Source organism: Bombus flavifrons, chromosome 11, assembly GCF_040668555.2.
Source record: "Bombus flavifrons isolate JBK064 chromosome 11, iyBomFlav1_principal, whole genome shotgun sequence".
In the NCBI taxonomy this organism is placed as follows: domain Eukaryota; kingdom Metazoa; phylum Arthropoda; class Insecta; order Hymenoptera; family Apidae; genus Bombus; species Bombus flavifrons.
Window position 1 is genome coordinate 6,514,843 of NC_138452.1, and position 12,104 is coordinate 6,526,946.

At 37.2% G+C, this 12,104-nt stretch overlaps 1 protein-coding gene across 12 annotated transcripts in view; it reads left to right on the forward strand.

Moving 5' to 3' along the window:
• Positions 1 to 12,104, forward strand: part of inaE (inactivation no afterpotential E) — a 52,894-nt gene that overhangs the window by 35,697 nt on the left and 5,093 nt on the right. For 7 of the 12 annotated variants that reach the window (XR_011174459.1, XM_069123425.1, XM_069123426.1 and 4 more), the window contains 10 exons: positions 2,996 to 3,100; positions 3,564 to 3,750; positions 4,104 to 4,188; positions 4,698 to 5,026; positions 5,509 to 5,704; positions 6,511 to 6,699; positions 6,964 to 7,254; positions 7,992 to 8,221; positions 8,362 to 8,385; positions 9,107 to 9,239. Coding sequence is in view for 11 of the 12 variants with exons in the window: in XM_069123425.1 (XP_068979526.1) it covers positions 2,996 to 3,100; positions 3,564 to 3,750; positions 4,104 to 4,188; positions 4,698 to 5,026; positions 5,509 to 5,704; positions 6,511 to 6,699; positions 6,964 to 7,254; positions 7,992 to 8,221; positions 8,362 to 8,385; positions 9,107 to 9,239 (1,769 nt within the window). In the remaining variant the exon portion in view is untranslated. The other 5 variants (XM_069123432.1, XM_069123435.1, XM_069123436.1 and 2 more) reach the window with 4 other exon arrangements.

Here is a 12,104-nt window from a genome sequence, read left to right on the forward strand (position 1 = left end):
CAAATTTTAACCATAGAATCCTGATCGTAATAAATGATCGTTCGTGAGAGCAGTGGTGTTTAGATCGTCATCTCTGGGATTTCTTTCGAAATTAGAACACTTAAGTTGCTCCTACGACTTACTTCGCTTTCGTCATTTAATATTAGCTATTTATATAAATTTAATATCGAACAATGATATCAAATTCCTAATTAAATTTAATGCAAAATGCATAATTTTGTTAAAAAAAAAGTATCGTACAGAATATCCATTCTCTCTGTACAAGCGAAAGATTGATTTATTCTTTCCAATCATTGTACTGTCTTTTCTTCGAGAGTCTGTTTTAACAAGTATTTCTTCTACTCTCACCTTTCCGTCTGTACACTTTTGCTGCACAAAGATGAGCGTGAAATATTCTGTCTTCTTGACCATTAAAAGGAATAGGAAGTCGAGACGTTCTTTTCTTGTACTTTTTCCTGTTGGAGCGTCGCTGTTCAAGTGGCATTCTAATCGTCCATTATGCTAATGTACGATTCTATTTTCTGATAGAAATTCCAGTATTATTCCAGTATTAATCCAGTATTAATATCACCGCGTACCTTGCCAGCATTCGTGTAATTCCTTTCGTTGAATTTTTTCACAATATGCAAAATTTCCACCGGTTTGGAATATATTTGCAAGCTTGGGAAGTTCGATGAGTTTGGAAATTTACGTACTTAGAAGTTTCCGGTGTTCGATTAGTTTATCTGCAAAGGCGAATCCGATGGAAGATTCACAATATACCGATTTCTTCTTGAGAAACTCATTAAATTTCGCACACGTTTACGGAGCAAACTTTCTGGGGCTTTGCACACGTTCTTAATTCAGGAAAATCATGTTCCATGTTTTTCTTCCGAAGTCTGCTGTATATCATTGTTAAACAAACTAAACTGCGATAAACGTAGGAAATCTGGGCAGATTCTTTACTGGGAAACAGAAAATTGCTGCGCACCTTTTTAGTCTCAAAATTTATATTTCTGCTTTCTGAGCGAGAAAAAATGTTGGAAATATCAAGGCGAAATAATACACAAACGTTTGATCTGAGAAACTCATCGAATTTATTCATTCGAATTCATTCAAAATTCATCGAATAAAATTAATCGAAACATATTCGCGCATTTCTGTATTATACTTCCAAGGGAATATGGTATATAGCGCTTGAATATCTGTTAAATGGTTTCAAAATCTAAAACTAAGGAAAATAGAAACTGAAATGTTCGATGCTGTTGGTTATTCCTTGCGCTTCATTAAATGAACGCGTATATCGAATTACTTAGGTATTAAATCGCCAGCAGATCGATTATATGGAAAGAATTGCACGTAGTTTTGGAACGTACGAAGAAACATGGGGCGCATGGATGTATGTACCAGTGTCCATGTATTAAAGGTTTTGGAAACGATCCAACTCGAGTCTGCTGTTTCTCCAGCAGATCTGGTGCATCTTTAGGAAGAATTCGATGGAAATTCCGATCACATACAGCTGATTGGTCGGATGCGTATAGAGTGCCAGACCACCGCCATTGCAGCTTGTACTTCTCTTCGTCTGTTTTGTTCCATTTGCTTGATCTGATTTCGATAGAAGGCCGTGAAAATTAAGATAATAATGCCGTTTCATATCAGTCGCAAACGTATATGTAAAAATTGTAATAAATAATGTAAATGTAAAATATGAATGTAAGAATTAAATGTAAAAATGGGAATATAAAATGTAAAATTCATATGTAAGATGAATATGTATAATTCATTTGTATCGTGGTAAAACAAACTTCGAGTAAAGATCGAATTATACATATAAACTGAGATAAAAAAAAACAGAAAAATAGAAATTTCTAAAAATAAAAAGTCGACGTACAAAGTTTATCGTATTCGTATATCTTTTAGGTTGCCACTAAAAAGACTCGATTATTTCGTATCGTGATTCAGAAATCGAAGTCCAACGAATGGAAAAACAATTTAAACGTTCCGAGCAATCTTTTCTTGTGCAATGACGTTTTTATTCGATTCGGCAAACTGTTTAGTCACTCTCTGATAATTTGAGTAAATAATTGTCAGAAATATAAACAATTCTTTGTTTCCTTTTTTTTTTAATTCTATCCGCCGTGTCAAGTCGTACCAGTACAATCGTATCTGGTTAGTATAACGAATACAGTTATAATAAAACTGATTCTGACTCACCTAGGAAAATCGTGTTGGTAGCTAATTAGGACGGACACGTTTGCTATTGTACGGAAACTATCGGAAGTAAACACATTCTGCAGGAACGTGCCATATCATTTTAGGGAAGCTATCCGTGGCTCGATGTTCGAAGAGAAAGCATTGTCGATACCTTCAAACCTTATCCGGCGTGAAGCTACGGCATTTACGTCGACATATTTTTCTTTCATCGAAGAATGGCAACCATCCGTGGTCAAGGAACAGACATTCACGAGACACTCGACTTCACCCGATTCAGATATCTTTTCTTCTTTACCATCTTGCTGACAAATAAAATAAAACAAGGTGACCATGAATATCTGTACGTTCTTACTGGTTAAATCTAAAAAAGTGTACAAGAAAATAATTTAAAAGTGTATAAAGAAATACAGGAAGAAGCGGTGGAATAATATGTAAATGTACGTAAATGGATACATGCAAAATATTAGATTGTCTGAAAAGTTTCTTTCGTTTTAGAAGGAAATAATAGACGCACAATGTTTTTTGTTTTATATTAGTTCATTGAATTATGCACGAATAGAACGAAATGGATCATACCTAATTCAATAAAATAATATAAAACAGAAATTGTTGTTCGTCTATTACCACCTTATGAAACGAAAGAAACTTTTCGGACAAGCTAATATAATAATAGTAAATTAGCAAATTGAAGTGCTTGAAGAACTCTACGATATAGTAAGAATACTTTCGTTTTGTTATAAAATTTTCTATTTTTGCTCCGGTAAGAAGAAAGAACTTAAAACTTTATAAAACTTTGTTTCAGTGCTTTTATTGGTAGAGACTGGCTGGTTGTGCGCAGGTATAACGTGGTTAACGCATTTCTACCAAAGCTGTACAAGCATCGGCCAAGTGAAAGATGTAATGTTAGGTAAGCTTTTCGCAATAGGTGTCCGACACTTCTAATTCCAATAGGAAACAGAAACGATATTTCGAATGAACGGTGATACAGCTGCCAGAAATATAATTGTTCAAAAAATACAGAAGAGAAACTAATCTTATTCGTTTCTAATTTCCAATTTTGTACTTGTATCGTTGTTCTTTCGAAATAACGACTCGTTGTGCGAAAGAAGCTACGCTACGAGAATTCTAGCTATCGTAAAAGTAATTTTTATATCAATTAAATCCTGAGGACGGAAATGATGCCTGTACTAACAATAACGCTCGCTTTAGTTGAATCGCGTGCGAATGAAATTCCACGACGCCGAAACGCTCTGTGAAATGTTGCGGTGGTTTCCGCGGTATCTTTGTAATTGCATAAACCAAGGAACGCGTAAACATACTTGCGTCTGAAATCAGAGCAAACACGATTTTAGCTTTCATTTTCGCCGCAGGTTTAGTGGTATCAAATTGGTGCGTATTGGCGTCGGTGATGGTAACGGTGTGGTGCACATACGACGCTGCGGGTAGATCGTGGGTAAAAATGAAGAAATATCAACGCAGCATGAGGGAAGCGGAATCGAGATGCGGTAAATTGCATTACAACCGAAGCGGTAGCAGAAACAGAAACTGGCGGCAGAGGTAACGATTTACGACTTACGATTCTTATTTCACTTCTCACGTCTGACTTATTATCGTCTACTTCCACTGATATCTTTATCCTCATGTCACTTGATACGGGATAGTAAGTGGAGGATTGTCGAGTCTTTGTTCGCCTTTTAAAGTGTTTCTATCTATCATATATCGAGCAATATAAATAGCGTAAATAAATAAAAGTTGAGAGAAGATTAAACAACAAATGAAACAAGTAAGATGATATAAATAATATAGAAAATGATTGGCGAATGAATTTACGATGGGTTTCACAATTCTCGACACGATAATACCTTTTCGAGATTTTAACGATTAAAATAATGAACATTCGGTGCTTGTAGAAAAGTTATACGAGCGTACCAGGATAGCTGGGACAACAGATGCAGACTTTTATTCTGCTGCATGGGCAATTCCGATAGGAATCGAGTAAGTGTTGTCCGAAATGATACGCGTCCTTCAAAGATTTGCTTCAGGTCGGTGCAAAACGCTTGATCTCTTTTCTACCGAATTGTTTCAAGCAACATTATCGATTTGCATTTAATTGAGAATCGTGATGGACATTTCGACGTCAACTTGCATACATACATGTCATTATTTTCATTGCTACGTATAATGATATTCATTTGATGATAGCTATTCATTGAACAGCGAGGTCAAAATATAAATTATTTTCATCGAATAAATTTGTGCTCTTGCACATTCTGTCTCTTTGAGCGTAAACGATCAAAGAAATAAAATTAAAGTTAATATTTTCGATAATATTGGCTCATCATTTTATATTGATTTTATATTTTCAATATCGATATCTGATGATCTAATTTAGTTACCGAAAATGTACTCTTTACAGTTGAAATATTTAAAAATTCCAAAAAGCATTTGCATCGATCTGATAGAAGCAGCCTAGATTTTCAATGAGATTATTGATTCCTCCCCAGAATTCGTTCGCAGACATCGCCAGATTATTGAGCGACTTTTTCCGAGACCTTGACGTGGTTCCATCGGACGTGGTCGCCGGTCTGGTGTTATTGAGAAAGTTCCAAAAAATCGAACGGGAACTGATAGTGAAGCAACGAAAGAACGATACGTACGAGTTTCTATCCGGTGTGCCAGTTACACCTCGCACTAAATTCCTGTCCTTGACCGAGGATGGTGATCTGGGCCACTTTCAATCGGCCATTCATTACATGCACTTTGCCCTCGCTGCTTACGGCTGGCCCATGTTCCTCATTAGCCATTCCACCGGTCTTTGTCAGCTTTGCACAAGGTAATGTTACCGTGAACGCATGTCGTGATTCCAGGTGTTAGCGTCAATTGATTTTTCAACGATGTTTCGCGCGATTACTCGACAAAATCTATTGAGTTTCGGTTTTCAATTATATCCACTATAGTTTTTACCGCGCTCGTTTCTCTATAAAGGAATTTCGCTCTGTTTTCTTTCTGTTCTCTCAGAAACAACGCGAGTTTCCACGAAATTCTCTTTTCCTTCCTTCGAGATTCTATTACACTCTCCGATTACATTTTTATTTGTTACAACGTAAATTTGGAATTCGCTACGTCGTAAACGTTTACCCAATCGTAATCTTTTATTTAAAGAATCAGGATACGAGTTTCTCCACCAAAGTTGTTCGTCCAATCAATTAACCGCGAGTAATCGGCACGCGAAGCATTTGGAACCATTTGCATGCCCGGACTAATTTCTAGAGTGAAAGCATCGAGGAAAATAAGATGTTTGGAACTTTGTGGCAGATTAAGATGCGGCTGTTTCCCGTGCGGCAGGCACGAAGACGAGGCGACCGTTGTGGAAGACAATTGTTGCCAGTGCAATTACGCCGCACTAAGAAAGATGGTTGACGTCGCTGAGGTGGAGGTCATTTATGCGACTTTTCACGTCGACGTCGGTGAGACGCCGTTCTTCGTCGCGCTCGATTACACGAAGAAAAAGGTTTCGCGCGTTTCCTCATTGATTCGCATGCATCGAACCGCGTTTGCTCGAGAAACAGCGAACACGAGAAGAATTAGAGATAGAATAGAGATAGGTCCTCTAGGTATCTCGCGATGCTCGTTCGCGACGATAGTCGTCGACAACCCGATCGAATTCTTCGCATAAAAGTTGCAATCTGCACCGCTGCGGATTTCGAGATTAAAGCAAACTGCGATACGCCGATATTTTGCCTGCTTAATTGTAGAATAAATGGATCTCCTTTAGCGAGTTCATGAATTTTTCAATGGCTATTAAGCGTGCCATGACAGCGAACTTCGTCGCAACGACATCCGTGAGAAGTTACCTATTATAAATATATGTGTACCCGTATGTATAGAGTCATCGTGTGAGAATTGTAGTTTAATCCATAATGAATAAGTTACACCATTTTGCTTAACTCTGTTAAACTTCTCGCGAGTTTAATATATATTTAAAAGTATCCATCTTTGAATAATTCAATAATTATTTAATAAAATACGATACCTGATTAGCAACGGAGCGAAACTAAGCGAAATTTAATTCCTTATCTCCCTTTATCCATTGAAAAATGGAGACTCGATATTAGTGTATGAAAGAAGACTCGAGAATTTTAACATAGTAAAGGAAGTGGATCGAAATAATGAAAAACCGATAGTTTGCCTCTTGTTAAAATTCCATAGAAAATTTTAATCCTCGATTTCTAAGATAGGGTTTAAAGGTCGCTTTATCCCGAACTCGAGCGAACTTGAGGACGGATAATTACCAATTTTCTGCTGCCTCTTTTCAAGGTTGTCGTTAGTATACGAGGAACTCTCAGCATGAAGGATGTATTAACGGACTTGAACGCGGAGGGTGAAGTGTTACCATTGTCACCACCGAGGGAGGACTGGTTAGGCCATAAGGGTATGGTCCAAGCAGCCGAATACATTCGAAAGAAACTACTCGAAGAAGAAATTATATCTCGCGCGCTTGCCAAGGTATTATATTTTGCCTTGTCGTCGCGATAAATGCAAATGCGTTATCTGTAAAAATTAACTTGAACGAAGCAATTATATTTTATCATCTTTGCACGTTACGTTGCGAACAGCGTCAAACTAAAAGAGCAATGCAACACAAGAAATATTGCGTTTATTTTATTTAATAATTAAATGTTTATATTCGATAGCGTTGTTTTAGCATTAAACAGTTATTTCATGAGATATAATTTTTCTGATGGGGAACTGTTCAATTTTTTCCTTCAGGATACGTCGAGAGGGACCCATCAATTTGGTCTGACACTCGTCGGTCATTCTCTGGGAGCAGGTACAGCAGCTATCTTAGCGATTTTGCTTAAACAAGACTATCCTGACCTGGTGTGCTTCTCGTTCGCTCCACCGGGTGGTCTCTTGAGCATGCCTGCTCAGCAATACTCACAGGAATTTATTACATCCGTAGTAGTTGGGAAAGATGTCGTACCTAGGATAGGTCTTAGACAGATGGAGAGCTTAAGAGCTGATCTTATCAATGCCATAAAAAGGAGCGTCGATCCAAAGGTATGTACTTTATCGTGGGAGAAATAGAAAATACAGAACTCCTATAACCTTCTGAATAAATGGAATGTCAATCACTCTAAAAAGAACATGTAGTATCCTTTCTATCTTCGTCATCAGTTATTTTGTTCTTTTTCGATATGAAATTAAAAGAAAAATATAACGCTCCTGCCATGATACGCGTTACAATGATTTTTGTAAAATTTGAGAAATATAAATATATAAGAAACGTAAAGATATACGAAGGAAATATAAACGTTATGGTACATAGAATATTAAAAGTGAAATGCGTATTACAACATTTAGAAAAATAATTCAGAGAATAAATACGTGCTTGCAAGTTTCATCTCTATCATTGTCCCTGAAAATATAAATTTGTGTAAACATCGACAAGCTAATCGTCATTTTTAAATTCTACGCATCAGCGTTGATCTATCCTAACATTTATACGTTCTAATACTAAATATGTACTTTCAACAGTATCAATAACCAACGACATTAAATTCCAAAATTCTAATAGTTTTACTATGACTCTCTTAAGTATTCGACGCACGTATTATATAGTATCGGAGAAAATTTATAACTTTAGGGTTTTCCAGCTAATTTCAAACTTCAAAAAAAAAAAAAAAGATATTTTACGCGCACTGCCCCAATATACATTAGCATCTACCAAGGAGAACGATAAGTGTTCCCGTATAATCGGGTAGAGGCTGCGCCGTCAATCGTAACGATCGTTTCAGTGGAAAACGATAGCATGCTCGGTGATGTGTTGCGGTTGTGGTTCTACCCCTACCTCGGCTGCGAATTTAGAAGCTGGTGGATGTATCAGCGAGTATCAGAGAGACAAGGACCTAGCTCGTTCGCAGACCGTTGTTCCGAGCGACTCCAGCATCGCGTTGACATTGCACAGGCCTCTCTATCCACCCGGTCGAATCATACACGTTGTTCGACATCATCCCAACAAGGGAGAGTAAGTTTGTTTGTTCGTGTATCGCCGTCGATTTTATTTTAAGCATCGTTTAAAACGCAGACACGAAACGTTATGATGCAATGACTCTCGAGGAAGGTGATTAAGAGCAAATTTTAATGAAAGATGTTTTTCGTTTCTAGGAAAAAGTATGAGAGCCGTTGGAGGTACGTTTATCGAAAAGTTTGCATTTTCAGGGTTGCTCTGGGTAATTGCATCTTGGAGATGTGCCCGCATTGCCCCGCATGTGTTCCTCGGATTCGTATTCTACACTTGTTTCTTTGAAATCTATCGTCTCACATTCATGACTGTTTCCCGTCGAAGAAATTGTCGTACAATCATCTTTTATATCCATGTATTTGCATGATTGAAATTTATAGAGAACGAGTACACGATGTTACACCGCGCGATACGTAGTATTATACCTAATCGTGCACGGATTCGTGCACGAAGTAATTTTTTAGTAAGATTAATGGTGCGATCGTTTTCAAACTTTGAGAGCTGACTGAAAAGTGTTCCGTTGGGAACCACGCGTTGTCCGGTTTAAATAGAAAATTTAACGAGCTATCCATAGATTTAAATTCTCCTAAACCTTCAAATTATTCCAATACTTTAGATCTCTAGAATTCGAACGCCGATACATGGAAACTATTTTCAAACTTTGAAAACCATCAGACTACATCGCTTTATAAATGATACTTTAAAAATAACGTACATAGTTGAGTAAGTCATCCATCGAATATTCAAATCCGCGTATGCATCCAATTGCATGAATCTCACGTAGCGACTAGTGTCTCATAGAAGATTAAAGAATTAATTTCGTTGAAAAAAAAATTAGATCGTCGAAATTGACCCGCACGAACGCAAGATCTCCTTCTTTTATTTCAGACAAATGTTACACAAACATGAACCGGTGTACCAAGCGCTTTGGGCAGGACCGTGCGACTTCGACGAGGTGTTGATAAGCCCGGTGATGATACAGGACCATATGCCGGACAATATGCTGAAAGCATTGAACAAGGTAAGCCAGACCGATTTGATAATTCGTCAGATAAAGAGGTCGCAACCGCCGGTTCGCCGAATGTCCTCGGTAAGGCTGGGTAATTACGAAATCTTGGAGGAAACAACGGACGAACTGAATCTGAAGGAAGAGGACAAACCTCAGAACGTAGTAATCAATATAGAGAGTAATGGACACGTGAAAAATGGAGATGTTGGTAGTGTGCAAACTGAAAGTACTCGAAACGTCGCGGAAACGGATAACGAGACTATTGTGGTCAATGTCGAGGTACACGAACAAAAGGAAACGAAGTCTGGATCTTGATAACAAGGTGGAGCTGTTCTATTGTGAATATCGATCCTTTCGCTGCTAATATTCACATTGGCGATCATATCTTTAAATAGAAGACGTAAATTGACACAGATAGTAGAAATTTTATATATATATGCATTTTTTTTTAATCCTTTTATCAATTTTGTATAGTAGTTTTTACTGTGAGAGCAATATCATGACTCCAATATTTTCATTCTATGAAACATTCTTTGTAGAAGTTATATGTTATCGTTAGATGAATGATGTGGATATTAAGAGTGATAAAGATCACAGATTCTTTCTTCGCGACGAAACTGTTAATCCACTGACGATTTACTAAGCAATAGTACTCTAGGATAGAGCTTTTATGATAAAACCTGTTTGTTACAAAGTGATACTTTTTATCGAATTTTAATGTCCGACTGACGAAGAAGCTAGAAGATTCTTTTACGTTTAAGTTGAAATAAATTTTAATCAATTTGTTGCGTAATGTTTTTGTATATAGTTATGTAGTTAAGTATACGTAAAACCACAAGTGAAGTGGTTGTAGTGGTAGTTTTTCTTAAATAGGGTAGTATTTTTTATTTAATTTTACGTTCCTTCATTTATATTTAAAAACTATTTGGTTTATAGCTCCTTTTTTGAATTAATTTTTAGCGCGAAGCACAATATCGAAGCAATAATATTTATACGATGTAATAAGAATCGATTGAAAATTACTATATAGAATATTTCAGTTCTTTACTTTTTTATTTTCATTTAAATCGATCAAGTAGCTGACACGCATGTTCTTCGACACTGCATGGGTTACCGTAACATTTGCAAACGATTATATTTATAGCTTTTCGCATAATTCTGTACATCTCTTTCTTTTTAAATGGTTTTTGTTTTTCTTCGTGTTTTATTTTATACTTTTACTTGAATCGCGATTGCATCCAAAACGACTAAACATACGTATGTAATAATCGTATAGACATTCTTATCAGAAAAGAAGCGTAATCGATGCAACAATTAAACTAATCCAATAACAGAACTTTTTTATTCGAAAAATTATATTATACCAGCCTTAAAATGAACCTTGATTACCTAAGTAAAACAAATACATTATACTAAATCTTCTATCCGATAGTGGTCGTTTTGATTGCATATCGGAACAACTCGATTCTGTATAATTTTTGATGTACGCTACTTTTGATCAATATACTTTATACCACGAAAATGTTGTTATTTATTTATTTGTTAAATTTCGCTTCCTACTTCTATGCCTGAAACATTTAAAAGTAATACGAATACAATTCTATACGTCATGTATTATTTATATTATTCGGAATTATCACGAAATTATACTTTCTATTATTTAATCGGAAATTAATTGGAATAGATTTTATATAAATAATACATGTGCAAAAAAGAAATGATTATACATTTGTTTTGTGGCTATTAATATTCGCTTTGCGTCTCGAGTCGTTAGATTCTTTTCCTAATTTCACACTTTTCCAGATCATGCTAATGTATCAGCCTCGACTGTTATGGCAAAAAAGGAAAGATGGTGATTAATCTGCTCTCGCTTTGCATGGTAGTGACGAAGCAAGCAACTTTCGCACCTTAGAACGTAGTCGATTACCTGAAATACATCGAAAATTAATCGACGGTTCACAGTCTACAGAAAATAGGATAACGGATGAACGCAATCCCTTAAGCGTACAAGTAATCTGTTAAATGTCCAAAGAACCAACGTACTGGCTAAATTACTTGCATATTAGCGCGGAGAAACGAGGAGTAGCCGTTTCGTTGCTTTCCTGCTTGAATAAACTCTCAAGCTGTATCTCTATCCTTGGTTATTCTTTCTCGGCTGGAATCTTAGCTCTCTCGAATCTCTGACATCCCCGTAGCGTAGAAGATTAACCGATTTCCCAATTACATAGACCTAGATTACATAGGTTTTGCATTGCGAAATTGATGAAATGCGAAAAAAGTTGTATCGTGGCGACCGATAATAACCGGCGATCTCACGAAAGGATGTGTGGCTGAGGGTGTGTGGTGTGTGGATTAGGTGTCAGCGTGCAGAGATCGCGGCGCTGCAGACGGAGATAGAGCAACGCGTGCAACGGTTGCGACGGACGCAGCAACACAACGGACGCCTGAACAACGACACGTCGCGGTCGTACTCCATCATCAAAGTACACCGACGAGCTCTCACGGCCGCGACGCCGACGTCTATGTCACCACACACTCTTCTTGCCACGGCACAAGGTACATTGATGTCTTTCGGCTTCATCGGGTCCGTGTTTCACCAACAACCACGAATCGGTGATACCATTACCCAATCATTTCTAATTAACGATTTCGCATTATGTAGAATGTAGATAGAGAGTGTTCTCGTAGATATTTACATTGGTAGAATTGTAATGGACTGTGTGTCGATTGTATGGTTGAAAATTACGGGGAAAAGATAGAACGAGATGGTATCGCTGGTTCAGAGTGATGCAGGTCGCTGAAGAAGTGGCTGTCTTTAGCTAACTGCTTGCAGACGTTCGTTGTTGTTAGACGGACGTTTGTCGTATACGATCTCTC